The sequence below is a fragment of the Oreochromis aureus genome, linkage group 4 (assembly GCF_013358895.1).
Source record: "Oreochromis aureus strain Israel breed Guangdong linkage group 4, ZZ_aureus, whole genome shotgun sequence".
Lineage (NCBI taxonomy): Eukaryota > Metazoa > Chordata > Actinopteri > Cichliformes > Cichlidae > Oreochromis > Oreochromis aureus.
In genome coordinates, this window is record NC_052945.1 from 35,609,491 (window position 1) to 35,628,736 (window position 19,246).

A 19,246-nucleotide genomic window follows, 5' to 3' on the forward strand; every position below is an offset into this window, starting at 1 on the left:
AACCGCAGGTCTCAGTTGCAGCAGCCCATCCATGTCTGATTTTGCTTCGGCAGATTCAGCAACACTGCCAGAGACTTCCTGTAATCTATTACAGTTGTTAAAGAAACGGTCCAGGAACAGGTCACTCAGGTTAATCCTGTGTGAACAACTGTAAATATAGTTTTGTCATCTTTACATACTGTGTATTTGAAATATTCTTGTTTAATTGCTATTGTTATTTACTTTATTGCTATCAAATAAATATCCATGTAATATTCAAAGTTCAAAGTTAGCGTTATGTTCATACATGTTAAAAATGCCTGTAAATGAAATTGAGTTCAGTGACAATTACTGTTTGTTTTAATCAATTTATTAATAACACAAAACCTTTAAACTAACACAACACATGTAACAATGTAACAAATATATTCAAATAAATAAATGTCTTAATACATAACTCATTTTGGAACTGAGTGAAAACAGTCTGTCCATCCTCTCCCTGCTCTCCTCTCCTTAGCCCCTCTTTGCTGCCTCATGTCCTCTCTGATGAGGTCTAGCAGATCATCATTCCTGTCTCTTTTCCTGTTCCTCCCTGTTGTGGGTGGCTGTTCACTTCCTCATCACTTTTGTTTTGGTCACCCACTGCTGCGCTTGGCCCTGGAGTGTCCTCAGGGAGAGAGGACATTAGGACAGGAGGCCCAATGGAAGGCATCTGTCCTATCACCTCATCCATGAGGGCAAACCAGTGCCAAGCAGCAGCAGTGGGCTTCCCACTGACCCCCTCTCCTGAGCCTGGATACTTGCAATCCTAAAGGCAGAGGAAATCAAAAATGACAGTAGACAAATAAAAACAACACAACAACTCTTAGTAATTGCACATTTATTAATTTGTGTTCTTAAGAATTATCTTCTTGATAACACACATACGTACTTTGTATTTTTTAAAGTTATCCCATTTCTTCTGGCCTGCAAGGGGCTGACTTTCCCCTGCAGGCCCATCTTCTCCAGTATTGTCCTGATCACACACAACAAATAAGAGAAGAAAGGAAACCATGGCAACTATGTTAATCCCTAAATCCAAAGGTTTTCACTGTAGAACACCAGAGGACATCCATATGAACATCACAGGTTCTGTACAGCAGCGGTCTGTGAGTCGTTTGGTACCGGGCCGCAAGAGTTGAGGCTCGGGTGTGAAATTTATGGTTTTCAGGGTTTTTATCATTAACTGGTTCTGTCATGGTTCTCAAGATCTGGAGAGGTCGTGGTGTGTGTTTTTTGTCTTTGCCTCTCCCACCAGGGCGGAACTGGACCTTGATTCCCTGCCTCTGAACCCGCCCAGAACACACACCTGTGGCTCATTCACACTGATACTGGCAGTGAGCGTGAGCATTTTGGAGTGGACATTCAGAGTGAGTTGTGGATTAAGTTGAAGAGGAGCGTGTGTACCCCGCCTTGGACCTTCCGCTCGGACCCTCCTCCACCCCCTGGAGCCCCATGTTATCTGTCTCACTGTATATATGTATATATTCTCACTTGATGCCACATTGTAAATAAACCCTCAACTTCTCTCTAAACTTCAGAGTCCTGCGAGTGAGTCCTCTGCCTAATAATCTGTGACAGAATGATCCAGCCACTATGGACTCAGCGGATTCTGACCCTGTTCAACAGGCTCTCCTCACTCAGGAAGCCCTGCTGGAGCGGCACGAGAAGATGCGCCACCATATTAATAAAGAGCTCTCCACCCTCACACAGGCTCTCGCCCAGCGCACACCCCTGGTAAGCCCACCCTCTCCGAGCGTAAATCCATCTCCGCGTGTAAGTCCCTCTCCATCTCTGAGTCCCCAAGCCGCTGCTACACCCCCCGACCCTCCCGCTGCCTGGCTAGAAGCCCCGGGGAGGACGATGCCAAGTACCGAGCCGTTTACAGGTGAGCTGGAGAAATGTTCGGGTTTTCTTGCCCAAGTCTCCCTGTTTTTCCGCCAGCAGAACAAAACATATGCCAGCGACGATGCCCGGATTGCTTTCTTTGTTCAGCTGCTACGAGACCGCGTGCTCCAGTGGGCTCAGGCACTACTGAAAACCCTGCCGAATATCTCCTACCCCGAGTTCCTGTCTGAATTCAAAGGCGTGTTTGAAAAAGACGGCAGGCCCTCTGCTGCTGCACAGCGTCTACTAAATCTAAAATAAGGTAAATGCACTCTGGCTGACTTCTCCATTGACTTCCGCATTCTCGCTGTAGAAACCGGGTGGAGAGAAGAGGCAGTAAAGGAGGTTCTGCTCAACAACATTGCGGAGCTCATGATGAGGGAATTACCATCATCTCTCAGCTCTTTAATGACACTGTGCATTCACGTTGACGAGCGTCTGCGAATGCGCCGCGGGACGCAACACTCAGTTTCCCAGAGTGCTCCGCTCAGTGTTGGGATTGTTGCCAGAAATGCTGCTTCACCACAACAGCCGGCCTCGATGGATGTGAGCCCCGGTGAGGCGGAGCCGATGCAGATCGGACGCGCCCGGCTTACGCCAGCGGAGAGGCAGTGCCGTTTCATGGCAGCGCCGTTTCATGGCCGGTGAGTGTTTATACTGCGGCCGTCACGGACATTTCATCGCCATTTGCCCCGCGCGGGCAAAAGGGCATGCCCGCCAGTAAAAATGGGGGTACTGGTGGGTGAAATAAACATCTCACATTCCCCTCCTCATCTTTTGTTGCCAGCTAAGCTCACTGCTCACACCACCACTCACTCACTCAAGGCTTTGATAGACTCAGGGGCAGAACAGAGTTTTATTGATGCATCACTCGTTAAGAAACTGGGCTTAACTATTGAACCTCTGCCTCATGCTCTTCGAGCCTCATCTCTGAATGGACCACGTTTGCCTGATGTCACCCATGTTACTGAACCTGTCACCCTGTGTTTGTCTGGAAATCACACTGAATTAATCAGTTTGCAAATTTCTATCGTCGTTTCATCCGTGACTTCAGCAGAATTGTCTCACCTCTTACTTACCTCACTTCCCCTAAGGTTCTGTTCCAGTGGGGGCAGGCAGCCACAGAGGCGTTCAGTCATCTGAAACAACGTTTTGCCTCCGCCCCCATCCTCTCCCAGCCGGATCTCAACCAACCCTTCATCATGGAGGTGGATGCCTCAGATACAGGCGTGGGGGCCGTCCTCTCTCAGAAGACTGAAGGTAAACTCCATCCATGCGCTTACTTCTCTCGTCGGCTTTCACATGCAGAACGAAACTACGATGTTGGCGACAGGGAGCTACTCGCCATCAAACTGGCACTGGAGGAGTGGCGGCACTAGCTGGAGGGGATGGCACAGCCTTTCATTGTGTGGACCGACCACAAGAACCTCGCCTACCTTCAGACAGCAAAACGCCTCAACGCACGTCAAGCCAGGTGGGCGCTTTTCTTCACCCGTTTCAATTTCTCCATTACTTACAGGCCCATGTCCCGAAATGTCAAACCAGATGCTTTATCACGTCAGTTTTCATCCTCTGAGGGGGATCGGGAGGAGGCGTCGATCTTGCCTCCGGGCTGTGTCATAGGAGGCCTCACTTGGGAGATTGAGTCGATGGTGCGGCAGGCCCAGCGTACCGAACCTGATCCGGGGACAGGACCCCCGGGGCGGCTCTACGTCCCTTCCCAGGTCCCAGGTGCTCCAATGGGCCCACACAGCAAAATTTTCATGTCACCCTGGAATCCAACGCACCATCGCCTTTCTGGAACGCTCTTTCTGGTGGCCGTCTGTAGCCCAGGATGCCCAATAATATGCTAAAGCCTGTACTATCTGTGCCCAAAATAAGTCACAAAACACTCCACCGGCAGGCTTACTTCATCCACTCCCTACCCCGGGGCGACCTTGGTTACACATTGTCCTCGACTTTGTTACTGGACTTCCACCTTCGGCAGGTAACACAGTAATTCTGTCTATTGTTGATCGCTTCTCTAAAGCAGCACATTTTGTAGCATTACCCAAGCTTCCCACAGCCCTCGAGACTGCCCAGCTGCTGACCAACCATGTATTTTGCCTTCATGGAATTCCCTCTGACATCGTCTCCGATCGTGGGCTGCAGTTCACGTCCAAGGTATGGAAAGAATTCTGCTCATCCATTGGTGCCCAGGTCAGTCTCTCTTCAGGTTACCACCCCCAAACCAATGGGCAGACGGAGAGGCTGAACCAGGAACTGGAAACAGCCCTGAGATATGTGGCCTCAACTAACCAAAACACCTGGTGCTCGCATCTAGCCTGGAGTATGCTCACAACAGCCACACCTCCTCCGCCACTGGAGTGTCGCCTTTCGAGGTTTCGCTTGGATATCAGCCGCCCCTTCTCCCATCTGTGAAAGGTGAGCATCTCGTTCCCTCTGTGCAGCACCACCTCCGCAGATGTCGGCGAGTCTGGCGAGCTACCCGTGCCGCCCTCCTTCAAACCAAGGAACAGAATCAACAGCTAGCTGATCGTCAGAGGACCCCCGCACCCACCTACACACCAGGGCAAAAGGTATGGCTCTCCATGAGATTCGTCCCTGTCCGCACTGAGTCTAAGAAACTTGCACCCGCCTTCATTGGACCCTTTACCATCGAGGCTATAGTTAACCCAGTCTCGGTCCGGTTACAGCTCCCACGTAGCATGCGTATCCACAATGTGTTCCATGTATCTCAGTTGAAGCCACACCTGTCCAGTCCTCTGTGCCCTCCTTCCAGGCCCCCGCCACCCGCCCGTCTCATCAATGGCCAGCCCGTGTATTCTATCACCCGCATCATGGACACACGGCGCCGTGGAAGGGGAGTTCAGTATCTGGTGGACTGGGAGGGCTATGGCCCGGAGGAACGCTCTTGGGTCCCTAGGTCGGCTATCCTTCACCCAGGTATGGTCCGGGATTTCCATCGCGCTCATCTGGACAAGCCTGGTGGGTCGCCTGGAGGCTCCCGTTGAGGGGGAGGTACTGTCATGGTTCTCAAGATCTGAAGAGGTCGTGGTGTGTGTTTTTTGTCTTCGCCTCTCCCACCAGGGCGGAACTGGACCTTGATTCCCCGCCTCTGAACCCGCCCTGAACACACACCTGTGGCTCATTCACACTGATCCTGGCAGACTACTTAAGATGGCAAGAGAGGCTGCTTCCTCGCTGGATCATCACACTACCTAGCGCCTCCTAGATTCCCTGCCCGTCTTCCCTGCCGTCTGGATTTCTGTGGATGTGTGTGAGTGAGCGTGAGCATTTTGGAGTGGACATTCAGAGTGAGTTGTGGATTAAGTTGAAGAGGAGCATGTGTTCCCTGCCTTGGACCTTCCCCTCAGACCCCCCTCCACCCCCTGGAGCCCCGTGTTATCTGTCTCACTGTATATATGTATATATTCTCACTTGGTGCCACACTGTAAATAAACCCTCACCTTCTCTCTGAACTTCAGAGTCCTGCGAGTGAGTCCTCTGCCTAATAATCTGTGACAGGTTCTTCTTGTACCTGAAGATTCTTGTGCCTCCACGCCACAGTGGCCCAATACTTCACCCCAGTGGAGAGGTTATCGTTTTCTCCGCGTTTTAATAAATTGAGCCGCTTGCTCTTTGTTCCCCACAACATATCACCATAAAGATTAATTCAAAAAAATCAAAATTAGCTGTATGTAAGCAGCAATACATGTTAAACCGCGGGACCCACCATACAAGGTTGTTTAGGGTTATTTGAATTAAAAAAAATGTAGATGCCCATAGCTTAACAACACAGCCGCTATGACAATTTAACTTTTATACAACCAGTTTTTCTCCCGCTTCGACCACCATCGTTATCAGAAAAAAATCTCCGGTATGGCCCGCAATGAATCCTGGGATATGGTAGGACGCGAAGGATACATCGGACCCATCCTTAAAATTTGGGGAAAAGTAGGACGCATTTGTTGCCACATTTTGAGTACTCTTTGAATTCGGACAGCCTTCGTCACGTGGCTGTGACGTCATTCCCTCAAATTACGTACTTCGGAGCATCCTTCCCATGAATTCAGACAGCTACAGAAAGAGCTCTCTCACATGGGGAGAGCCCCCAGAGGTCAGCGACCATAACAGAGCCTCTTTCCCTCAGCCTGAACAATGAAGATGGGTCGTGAATGGGTCCTCCAGCATGACAATAAAAAGAATATAAAGAAGATGCACATTAAGGTCATGGAGTGGCCTACCCAGTCTCCAGACCTTAGTCCTAAAGAAAATCTGTGATGAGAGCTGAAGGTTTGAGTTGCTAAGTGGCAGCAAAGAAACCTAAATGATTTAGAGTTTCTGAAAAGAGGAGTGGACCCACATCTCCCCTGAGATGTGTGCAAACCTGATATCCAACTACAAGACACATCTTACTACTGTGTACTACTTCTGTCCTCTGTAGAATAGAATGTCATTAAAAACCTTGAATAAAGCAGATTGAGTGCTACAAAGAAACCATGAACCTTTTTAGAAAGGCCTTCAGGTGGCTATAAACATTTTTCTCCAGACTTTTTTATTAGGGGTGATTTGTGACAGAAGGATAGCAGCGAGAGTGAAAGCAAAGGTTTACAAGATAGGGTATACAGCATTCATTCATTCACATGCATTCTAATTTTAAATACCCTAGGAACCAGTAAATACCCTAAGCCAGTATGAGAGTGAAGTACTCTGTTGGGGTAATAAAGTACTAGGAGATAAGGTAAGGTAAGATGCAGCCTGATTAATCAAGACCTTGCTTGTGATGTGATAAGCTCTGTTTTATCTGAATTTAGAAGAAGAAAATTAGAGGTCATCCAGATGTGTGTTATCTGGCTTCATGGATAGATAAAGTCAGGTATTATCTGCATAGCAGAGGAAATGTATGATATGCCTTCTGTCATGGTACTGGGTCTGGTGTTGGTGTTTGTTTTGATTATTTTCTATTCTGTGATTTAGTAGTTTTCTCATCGTTTAGTCTTTAGTATTTTCCAGCTTTCTGGTTCTTCAGTGTTTTGTAAATTCTAATTCTTGGGTTTGGTTCCTGTGCCCCTCATATTTAGTGTAGGTTTATTTCTGTCTTCATGTTTATTTTCTTGCTCCATGCTCCGTTTGTTCAGATTGTTTCAGTGTCAAGTCCGAGTCTCTGTGCCTGTCTTGTGTTTCCTGTTTTATTTTGATAGTCCTTGTCCTGTGTGCAGCATATCTAGTTTTGCTTCCCCTGGTCTCTTTATATATAATTAGTCCCAGCTGTATTTCCCTCCTGTTTCTCACTCCCTCAATACTGCCTTTAGCTGTGTCCCAATTCAGGGGCCGCACTCTTCTGAGTGCGCATCTATAGACCAATTACGTCACAGTGACGCGACGATGGGTATCCCAATTTGAAGAGTCCTCCAAATGCGGCCGACAAACGCGGCCTTCATTTCCCCAGATTTGAAGGCTAGGTCGGCGTATATCCTTCGTGACCCAACCTATCCTATCCCATAACGTGTGTTTGCACGAGCTGACGGTTCGCTCGTTAAGCTGAAAGAAAGATGCTTTAATCACAGGAGTCACACATGTGTCCACTGTACCATCTGGGAACTCTTCTTGTTTAGCACTCGTAATAACACAAACACTAAATCCTCCTTCTCTTGTGCTGTTTTGTAGCAGTGTATACACCTGAGACTGTCACCTGTCTGTCTGTCCTGCACTCTCTCTCTGTTTCTTTCTCTCTGATTGTGGAATAAAAGTATGAACATGTATTTTACTTTACTTACTTTACTTATTTATTAGTTACACTTGTGTGTCGTAAAACTGAAAGTACAAAATATTGTATTAGCTAATGTTAGGGTTCAAATATTAAATGGTCTGTATTTGTATAGCGCTTTTACTAGCCCCACTTAAGGACCCCAAAGCGCTTTACATACCCAGTCATCCACCCATTCACACACTGGTGGAGGTAAGCTACAGTTGTAGCCACAGCTGCCCTGGGGCAGACTGACAGAAGCGAGGCTGCCATATCGCACCATTGGCCCTTCTGGCCAACACCAGTAGGCGGTAGGTGAAGTGTCTTGCCCAGGGACACAACGACCGAGACTGTCCGAGCCGGGGCTCGAACCGGCAACCTTCCGATTACAAGGCGGACTCCAAACTCTTGAGCCATGATCGCCCCAAGCAGCGATACAGGAGGAAATCCAAATAACAACACTGATCCGGCCGGGTGGAGTCAAACGATGATTTTTAATGAACACGCGTGGGGAGATGTACACTGCAAAACATCAGCTGTAGATCTCCGCCCAAAAATACACAAGACTGACACCCCCTCTTGCGTCATCCGATACAATACATGCATAAGTTAAAACCACAAATGTTCTGTTGACAACTTTTAACACAGTTAGAAAAGAACATTTTCTCCGTCTCCACGCCTGGTGCTTCCTGTCGAACTTCCCACTTTTGCTTATGTCTGGAACAGCAGACGCACGTCCTAGAACAAACTGTCACTTATGCAGGCACAAAATGCAGTTACAAGCAAAATATGTCTAACCTCTTACCTACAAATGAGTCTATCTGCTAAGTGTGTGTGTGTGTATGTCACGACCTCAGCTGCACTCAGTTTCACCTCTCACCTCTCCAGCTAAAACTTGTAACCTATCCCCCAGACAGAAGGCCAGCACGTACACAGCTGAAACTATATGTGTAATATATTGTATAAATGTTTTCATCAAGAACCACTACTAAAAGCTTAATCAAAAGACATAAATGAATAAAAGATAATAATGAATAACCTGGTTATTCAAATAGCATCATCCAAACAGCTCCTCAAAATAACAACCAAAAATGCACCCGTTACAGAGGAACCAAGACATTTTAAAAGTCTACTTCCTGACGTATTCTGAGTCATCTGTTACCAAGCAAACTGAATAGATTCAGGCCCTTTGCTCAGGCCCCAAGTCACTTCCCCTCAGGCCCCAAGTCACTTCCCCCGGAGTACCCGGCCCACGCAGACTGTGAAGGCCGGGTACTCTGAAGTGTGCAGCCCCTGAATTGGGACACAGCTTGTGTATTTAAGCCCTGTCTTTTTTTTTCTGTTTGTTGCTGGTTGTCTGCGTGCCATCCTCCATGTCATCTCTGCCTGTTATCCCCTGTGTTCTAGCTGCCTCTTGCCTGCGGTTGTTCCCTCTGTGTTTCATGGTTTCAGGGGGTTTTTTTCTAGTTATTTGTCCCTGCCTATCCTCGCTTCTGTTTTTAATCTCACATTTAGTAAATAAAGCTCACTTGCAGTAAAGTCAGTGCCTGCACTTGGGTCTTTCTTTCACCACTCCACACGTCTACCGCCACAGCTGTGACACCTTCTTAGGATATTTCCTAAGGGAAGCATGTAAACAGAATTGGTCCTAGCACAGAACCCTGTGGAAATCCATAATTAACCCTAGCCACTGCGCAGTGACATTGAAGTGACGGTCTTTTATAAGTCATTTTTGGAGGTACAATTCTGGTCCACTGAAGGAGTCAAACAAAACATGTGTTGCCATCCATAGATTCTACATGTATAAGCTCTGTAGTCTCATGTTTCCAGAGGGTAGAGGGCATGTTTTCTGTACAGAAATGGTCGTGAAGTTATGCAGAGTGATCATCTCCAAGATGGCACGGGATCTAGAGGGGAAAAAAAAAGTCAGCAGCTGTACTGTGGATTTCTAGCAGAGATGTCCCCAGTTTACAAAATGCGTGTATCGACAAAAACTGTCAGTTCAGTTCATACATACACACCTGCACAAACTTCTAATACTTTCCGTCGCAACTTCTCTCAGTTCTGCTACCAATCCACTTCCTCTTACACAGCTCTTCACAATAAAACAGGATACCAACCTCCCAAAAATAAAAACATCATATATACTACCAGCCAAAAGTTTTAGAACACCCCAATCTTCCAGTTATTTATTGCAATTTAAGTCGTTCAAGTTCAACGAATAGCTTGAAATGGTAAAAAGGTAAGTGGTGAACTGCCAGAGGTGAAAAAAAGAAGGTTACCCAAAACTGAAAAATAATATGTACAATTCAGAATTATGCAAAAAGGCCTTTTTCAGGGAACACAAAATGGGTTAACAATTTAAAGCTGTTCTGCAGCAATAGAGGTTGATCAAGCCTAGAAAGCTGGTGCTAAAAATTCCTATAGCAGAAAGTAGTGTGTTGCTACAAAAATGGTGAGAAAAAGGCAGTTAACAATGGAAGAGAGACAGACCATCATAACACTTATAAATGTAGGTCTGTCCTACAGAGAAACTACAAAGAAAGTCAAAGTGTCAGTGAGTACAGTTTCCTTCACCATCCAAAGGCTCAGAAACAAACTGTGACAGGAAGAGGTCTGCAGACCCAAAGACACAACTGAATCAGAGGACAAGGTTCTGAGAGTTAACAGCTTGTGTGATCGACGGCTCACAGGACAATAGCTTCAAGCAGCTTAATAGTGGTCGTAGTAAGAAAGTCTCAGTTTCAACTGTGAAGAGAAGACTTCAAGCTGCAGGTTTGACAGGATGAGTTGCACCAAGAAAGCCAGACGTCAGAATAAGACAAAGAGGCTTGTCTGGGTCATAAACTCCGCCATTGGACTACTGAAGATTGGAAGAAGGTATTGTGAGATTATTCTGTTATCATATGTTACCTTATATCTGTAATCAAAGTAGTTGAATTATGATACTGCTGTAGATCATATTATACCCCTTAATATAGAGTGTGTGATCAGTATGTAGTTTTAGTTTGCATTATACTTCTGACTTAAAAGAGTGTGAAAATCATTAGATCTATTGGATTGACCTGTATTACTCGACACTGTTGAATGTGTTACACTGTTTCTTGACATTTCATACTGCTGAATCATGAAGAGAATGTTGTGTGCAGAAGACCTTGTGCCGATAAAAGTAGAGACGACCACATTCCATACCCCCACCTTTACAGAGAGCAGAAAGACAGGGAGCCGAGGTCATAACTTAGGCGCCGTAAGAGAGAAAACATGTGAATGTTTAGGCTTTTACGACTAGGTGGGGGCTACTAGAGGCTATAAAAGGCTGAGTAACCCGTCACCATTTTGAGACTTGCTGTGACCCTCTTCAAGCATCTCTCCCCATCATGATGGTTCTTATGCTCTTAAGTGTTGAATTATATGGAAATAAAGTATTGTTGATTGAGCATTTATACACCGAGTATTGTCCTTCCTTCAGCCCAAAGATTAAAAGAATTGGGAGATTTTAACAGTATTATGGACTGGTGGATCAACATTTGAAATCTTCACTTCATCATGCAGGATCTTTGTACGCCGTCGAGCCGGTGAAAGGATGGATCCACAGTTTGTGGCATCAACTGTCAAACATGGAGGAGGAAGTGTGATGGTCTGGAGCTGTTTGCTGGATCCAGGGTCGATGACTTGTACAGAGTGAGAGGCTCCCTGAACCAAAACAGCTACCACAGGATTCTGCCTCACCATGCAGCACCCTCTGGTATGGGACTAGTTGGTCAGGGGTTCATCCTACAGCAAGATAATGACCCAAAACATAAAACCAAGCTGTGGCAGAACTACCTCAGGAAAAAAGAACGAGATGGTGAGCTTGAAAACATGGAGTGTCCAGCACAGTCTCCAGACTTAAACCCCATCGAGCTGGTTTGGGATGAACTGGACAGAAGAGTGAAACCAAAGCAACCTACAAGGTCCACATTTATGGGAACTTCTGCTACAGATATGGGAGAATAAGTTTAGGATACATTTTGGTCTATAAAGTGATTCCATGAATTCTTTTTTCACTCCAACTACTTATTTGTACTATGCTTTCATTTCAGAGTGCAATGAGACATGAAACTACATAATTTTCAATAAAAAACTGGAAAAATTGGGGTGTTCGAAAACTTTTGCCCGGTAGTGTATATAATGCAAATGCTCTTTTAAACTTATTAAACACATTTAACTCCTTTAAAAAGGAATTCCAGATTTTTTAAAAATATTTTAACTATTAGTGTTTTACACTTTAACATGGATTTCAAAGTTTCTAATATTTCAACAAATTTTAATAAATGAGAGTTTTAACCTGGTTACAAACAAATAAGTTGATTATTAAAATAAATATGTCGCTAAAAGAAAAAACAGGAAACCGTACATAAAAAAAAACATTCAGTATTCTAACACATAATAAATTGTATTTGTTTATAAATAGTCCATATTCATATGTATCATGTTGACAACAATGTTGATATTTGAAATAAAAAAATTACATTCATTAATCATCAGTAATTTTCCTGTGCCTCTCATAGATGTCCACATGACTTTCAAAAAAATTACCCAGTCCAAAGTTCAAATGTTGAACGTCATATTGATGTCCAGGTTGGGTCATGGTTGGACATCCAAATTGTGGACTAAGTTCGAAAGTCTTACAGATGTCCAGAATTAGTCATGGACCGACGGACCCAACAAAGACATGATTTGCATGTCTATCTGACAACAAGTGTTTAGTGAGTAGTGTATGAAGAGGACTCTCCATTTACCTCTTTTTATTTCTTATATGCAATACTAGGAATCTGAGACTTACAAATATCAGTAATTACTCCTGTATCATTATATTCAGTTTAGCTGATGAATGAAGAGTTAATGCAGTGGAATGATTACAAAGTTTCCTTGGTGAACTGAGTAAGATGCTGCTTATTCCCTTGTCATCCCCTCCTCCCCCACCATCCTTCCAACAGTAGCTTGTGTAGGGCCCTTCCAACACAGTTACAACGGTAACAATACACAAACAAGTGGGCGGGGCCAAAAAGTTTGTCAGTGGTAAGTGTGGGCTTGCAAGCCATTCTGCCACCATTTCCTCTCTCTCTTTCTCTGTTTGGAACGTTTGCAAGCTAGAAGTCACATGACTTTTCTTTTGGAATCGTGGTTGAGTTGATGCTGTATAATGACACATATTTTCTTGCGTCAACATGCGTGTTGATTTACTAAGTGTTTTCTAAAGCTGTGTATGCGAGCGACACTGAGATATGAGTTAGTTTGCATATCTATATAAAGTTGTTGGGAAACATATTCATTTATTTTATTTTACTTTGGAAAACAATGCACTCTCCTTTTAATTTACCCTGTTAGCTGTTGTTTGGAATGATTTCACTGGTTATTGACTGCTTTGGTTGGTTTATTTTAATATATCTGTTTTCTTTTAATCTAGTTATTCTTGCAATGAATTCTAGAGGATATTGTCTGAGTGTGAATGCTTTGTGTTACATTTGTCAGAACAGTTTTCACATTTTTATGTTCAATGGAGGTTGCATAATGTTCCCACATGTATCCTTCCTTTCTCCAATGTCCTTCTTTTGTCTTTTTTCCTCTCCTGTTCTGCCTCCCAATTGCATGCATCGATACATCTACTAAACATCATTTCAACAGTGCATTTGCTCTTTCTTGACTCTTGTATGTTATTTAAATGTCACTAAATGTGGGGAGAGCATGCTGAAAAATCCCATAAAATAGAATATTTTCAAATGAGAAAGGAAACTGATTTGTATGGATGTTTTTAAAGGCTGCTGAATGCAATTTGGTAAACACACAAGTGATATGGGTGTTTGCCATCAACTTTTTTGCTTTCTTTGTGTACAACATTAGGAAACTTTGCATGCAGATCTAGGCTAACAAGGGCACAACTTTTCACTTATTATATAAAAGTATAACACCTAATGAAGCTCTGTCTCTTTTCCTGCTGTAGGTCAACAATGCAACAGCCCGTGTAATGACAAATAAGAAGACTGTCAGCCCATATGCAAATGGTAAGGCAAAAAAATTTTCCCATCCATCCATCTTCATCCGCTTTATCCGAGGCCGAGTCGCGGGGGCAGCAGCCTAAGCAGAGAAGCCCAGACCTCCCTCTCCCCAGCCACCTCCTCCAGCTTATCCGGGGAACACCAAAGGCGTTCCCAGGCCAGCCGAGATATAATCTCTCCAGCGTGTCCTGGGTCTGCTGCCCTGGGCCTCCTCCCGGTGGGACATGCCCGAACACCTCACCCAGGAGGCGCCCAGGAGGCATCCTTGTCAGATGCCGAACCACCTCAACTGGCTCCTTTCGACGTGGAGGAGCAGCGGCTCTACTCTGAGCCCCTCCCGGATGGCCGAACTTCTCACCCTATCTCTAAGGGAGGCCAGCCACCCTTCGGAGGAAGCTCATTTCTGCCGCTTGTATCCCGCGATCTCGTTCTTTCGGTCACTACCCACAGCTCGTGGCCATAGGTGAGAGTAGGGACGTAGATCGACCGGTAAATTGAGAGCTTCGCTTTTACACTCAGCTCCCTCTTCACCACGACGGACGGTGCAGCGTCCGCATCACTGCAAGCCGCAGCACCAATCCGTCTGTCGATCTCCGGCTCCCTTCTCCCATCACTCGCGAACAAGACCCGAGATACTTGAACTCCTCCACTTGGGGCAGGAACTCATCCCGACCCGGAGTGGGCACTCCACCCTTTTCCGGCTGAGAACCATGGCCTCAGATTTGGAGGTGCTGATCCTCATTCCCGCTGCTTCACACTCGGCTGCGAACCGTTCCAGTGCGAGCTGGAGGCCTTCACCTGATGAAGCCAACAGAACCACATCATCCGCAAAAAGCAGAGATGAGATTCTGAGGCCACCAAGTGAAAGCCCTCCACCACTTGGCTGCACCTAGAAATCCTGTCCATAAAAATTATGAACAGAACCGGTGACAAAGGGCAGCCCTGGCGGAGCCCATCACCCACCGAGGAGCGAGTCCGACTTATTGCCGGCAATGCGAACCAAACTCTTGCAGCGGTTGTATAGGGATCGAATGGCCCGTAGCAATGGGCCAGACACCCCATACTCCGCAACACCTCCCACAGGACACCCCGAGGGACACGGTCGAATGCCTTCTCCAAGTCCACAAAACACATGTAGACTGGTTGGGCAAACTCCCATGCACCCTCAAGTATCCTTGAGAGGATAAAGAGCTGGTCCAGTGTTCCGCGACCAGGGACGAAAACCGCATTGTTCCTCCTGTATCCGAGGTTCGACTAGCGGACGAACTCTCCTTTCCAGCACCCTGGCATAGACTTTCCCAGGGAGGCTGAGGAGTGTGATCCCCTGTGGTTGGAACACACCCTCCGGTCTCCCTTCTTAAAGATGGGGACCACCACCCCGGTCTGCCAGTCCAGGGTACTGCCCCTGATCTCCACGCAACATTGTAGAGGCGTGTCAACCAGGACAGCCCTACAGCGTCCAGAGCCTTCAGGAACTCGGGCGGACCTCATCAACACCAGGGGCTCTGCCACCAAGGAGTTGTTTAACTGCCTCAGTGACCTCGCCCCGGAAATTGGCGGGTCATTCCCTCATCCCCAGACTCTGCTTCCCCTCGGAAGGCGTGTCAGTGGGATTAAGGAGGTCCTCAGTATTCCTTCCACCGCCTGACAATTTTCTCAGTCGGCGTCAGCAGCGCTCCGCCAGCACTATACACAGTGCAGGCAGAGCACCGCTTTCCCCTCCTGAGACGCCTGACGGTTTGCCAGAATCTCTTGAGGCAGTCCGAAAGTCTTTTTCCATGGCCTCTCCGAACTCCTCCCACACCTGAGTTTTGCTTCAGCCACTGCCCGAGCCGCATTCCGCTTGGCCTGTCGATACCTGTCGGCTGCTTCCGGAGTCCCACAGGCTAACCAAGCCCGATAGGACTCCTTCTTCAGCCTGGTGGCTCCCTTCACCTCTGGTGTCCACCATTTGGTTCGGGGGTTACCACCACGGCAGGCACCAACCACCTTGCGGCCGCAGCTCACTGCAGCAGCCGGCAATGGAGACGCTGAACATGGTCCATTCGGACTCAATGTCCCCAGTCTCCCTCGGAATGCTGTTGAAGCTCTGCCGGAGGTGTGCGTTGAAGATCTCACGGACTGGGGCCTCTGCTAGACATTCCCAGCACACCCTCACTACACGTTTAGGTGCACCGGGTCTGTCCAGCGTCCTCCCCCGCCATCTGATCCAACTCACCACCAGGTGGTGATCAGTTGACAGCTCAGCCCCTCTCTTTACCCGAGTGTCCAGAACATATGGTCGCAGGTCTGGTGATACGATTACAAAATCGATCATCGACCTGCGGCCTAGAGCATCCTGGTGCCACGTGCACTTATGGACACTCTTATGTTCGAACAAGGTGTTCGTTATGGCCAAACTGTGATTTGCACAGAAGTCCAATAACAAAACACCACTCGGATTCAGATCAGGGAGGCCGTTCCTCCCAATCACGCCCCTCCAGGTCTCGCTGTTGTTACCCACGTGAGCATTGAAGTCTCCCAGCAGGACAACAGAGTCTCCAGATGGGGCACCTTCCAGCCCCCAGGGACTCTAAGAAGGCTGGGTACTCTGAACTGCCACTCGGCAGAAGCGCAGATGACAGTCAGGACCCGTTCCCCGACCCTAAGGCGCAGGGAACAAACCCTCTCATCCACCGGGAAAAACCCCAGCGCACGGCAGCAAGCCCGGGGATATTAGAATACCCACCCCAGCCCGCCGCCTCTCACCAGGGGCAACTCCAGACTGAGACAGAGTCCAGCCCCTCTCCAGGAGACTGGTTCCAGAGCCCAAGCCATGCGTGAGGTGAGCCCGACTATATCTAGCCGGTGCCTCTCAACCTCACGCACTAACTCAGGCTCCTTCCCCACCAGAGAGGTGACATTCCATGTCCCTATTGCCAGTCTTGGCAGCCGGGGATCAGTCCGCCAGGGCCTCCGCTCCTGGCCGCCGCCCAGCACACAATGCACCCGACCCCTATGGCGCCTCCTGCAGGTGGTGGGCCTGCGGGAGGATGGGCCCATGTCTCCTCTTCGGGCTGTGCCCGGTCGGGCCCCATGGACTAAGGCCCGACCACCAGACGCCGCCCTCGAGCACCCTCCCGGGCCTGGCTCAGGGCGGGGCCCCGTAACCCTATCCCGGGCAGGGTAAACTGTTCCTCGATATTCTCTTCATAAGTCTTCTGAATCGCTCTTTGTCTGGACCCTCACCCAGGACCAATTTGCCATGGGAGACCCTACCAGGGGGCAAAAGCCCCCAGACAACATAGCCCCTGGGATCCCTGGGACACACAAACCCCTCCACCATGATAAGGTAGCGATTCACGGAGAGAAAAAAATTTTCCCCTTATGGAAATTTTAGTTGGTTTACAAAATTAATCGATTGCAATATGGATTTAATGTTGCTTTTTGGATAATGTTCTGATGAAAAAGTCCCTTTGATGTCAAATATTTCTTACCCTAAATACAATTGAAACATAGTCACAGCCAAAGGAGGTCCTAGTATTTTTCAGTATGGGGTTTGGGGAGAGTAAAACATTTGACCACGAATAATTGCCAGGTAAAACAACTAATAAACAAATATGCATTAAAATTGTTCTGGCTTTAATATTGATAGTATTTATTGCAGACCTTAGTATAAAGCAACTGGAACAGTGGTGTCCATCCTGTCCACTGTTGGCTAAGGTTACTCAGAGTTTAAAGGTGAAGCTGTTCAAACAACTTTTTATGTTTCTGCCTAATTTTTTAAGAAGAAAAACTTAAACTGTTAATTTTTATTATTATTATTATTATTATGTAAAAACAATACCATTTTGAAAATGTACTTAAAGTACTTCAAATTATTTTTTTTTTTAATTTTTGTTTCTCTTTTGAAATGCAGTTTAAATGCTTTTTTTTTTTTTTTAAACAGCTTGAGTTTACAGTATTCATGTCCATGTCTATTATTTAATTCTGTCGCCCACTAAAACCCTTTTGTGCTTTAGGGTAAATTTTCTTGTGTGATTAAATGTGATTAATCAATATTAAATAATTATAAAGCCTCTAATTAATTAGATTGATTGTTTTAATCGAGTCCCACTCCTAGTAAATACATTAAACAGATCCAGGCTTGGTGTGTTGAATTTGTAAATACTATTTGTGGTGTGCTATTTTCAGCCTTTTTGAATACATAGCTGTTTTAGCATCCATTAACCAGGATTTACAAAAAATTACAAACTAAATAAAACTAAATATTAGCATTAACTTAAGAGTGCACAACTCTTATACAGTTTTGATAAAGATAGGTTTACTGACATAATATCTCTTAATGTTTTAATTTAATGCATTAGTAGACTAAGGCACGTAATTGTTATTTAATACAGTAACATCTACGTAGTTCAATCCAGGGGCGATTCTAGGATCAGAACTTTTGGGGGTGCTGAGCACCCAGAGAGCTGCCCAGCCAGGCAAGATAAATTTTACACGTCACGATGAGACTTCTTCATTGTCTCTGTGAGTCCATGCATCCTTAAATGTCTCCAGTTGTCCCGAGTTCTCTCTGACTGTCTCCTTGGTGCATTTAAACCCCTGTTCCTCCCTGTCCTCGTCGTCTGTTGTCTTCATCTCTGTTATCAGTCATCATAATTTTACCATCTCTGTGCAAGTCTGTAAATTTCTTTATTAAATCATAAGATTCTTAAATTCATCAAGTCTCTCTGTGCCTGGGTCCTCATCACAAAACATGACATCACTGTTTTGTACATTTTAACACAATTTAATCTCCACATTTGTGAAAGAAAAACAAAACACTTTTTTAAAAGGCTGTAACAAAACCATCAAATCTGATAAAGGTTATTTAAATGCTGCAAAAGAAGAATGGATTGGAATAAAAAAATACATATTCTAACCTTAATTACTGGGGGAGAATAATGAATGATGCTCATAGTGAGTAAGAAGTAAACTGACTGTATTTTTTGGACAGAGATTCACTTTTAATGAGTATGTATAATATAATACAGATACATAAAAAAATACTCCCAAAACAGAATAAGTTATTACAAATAAATTATTACAAAATATTTAAAAAAATATATATAAAAATGGAGGCAACTTTGCCTGTGGTAGAATGTATACAATGTATGAAAAAATCTTTACTGCAGATACTAATTTAACTAATTTAATAATACTAATTTTGTGTTGTAAGATTTATGAGTTTCATACATTCATAGTGGTGCTTGGGAGAGCTTGACATTTTCCCAATGGTACACACTGTAAAAAGTTTGAGAAACACTGATAAGGTAAGTGTATGTGTGCTTTTGGAAAACATTTAAAGCTGCTGTACAGAATCTTTGAAACAAGCCAGCTTAAAACACTTTTAGAATATAAACAGAGCCCTCTGCTTCTCTTTACAGCTCCTCACTCCACCAGGGCTGTTTGGCACTTTCTGATAGTGCGCAAATGTGGTGCACGTACTGCAGTCATACAGACAACTGGACGGTCCAAAGGTTGGCCTACCTATTACTGGCTGAGGTTTTAGTAGAGTTGTGGCTGAACCACA

At 45.7% G+C, this 19,246-nt stretch overlaps 1 protein-coding gene across 1 annotated transcript in view; it reads left to right on the forward strand.

Moving 5' to 3' along the window:
- LOC120439728 (RNA binding protein fox-1 homolog 1-like) overlaps nucleotides 1-19,246 on the forward strand; it is a 122,182-nt gene that overhangs the window by 73,465 nt on the left and 29,471 nt on the right. The window contains exon 5 of the mRNA XM_039610648.1: nucleotides 13,638-13,698. Coding sequence (XP_039466582.1) covers nucleotides 13,638-13,698 — 61 coding nt within the window. The remainder of the gene's footprint in view (nucleotides 1-13,637; nucleotides 13,699-19,246) is intronic.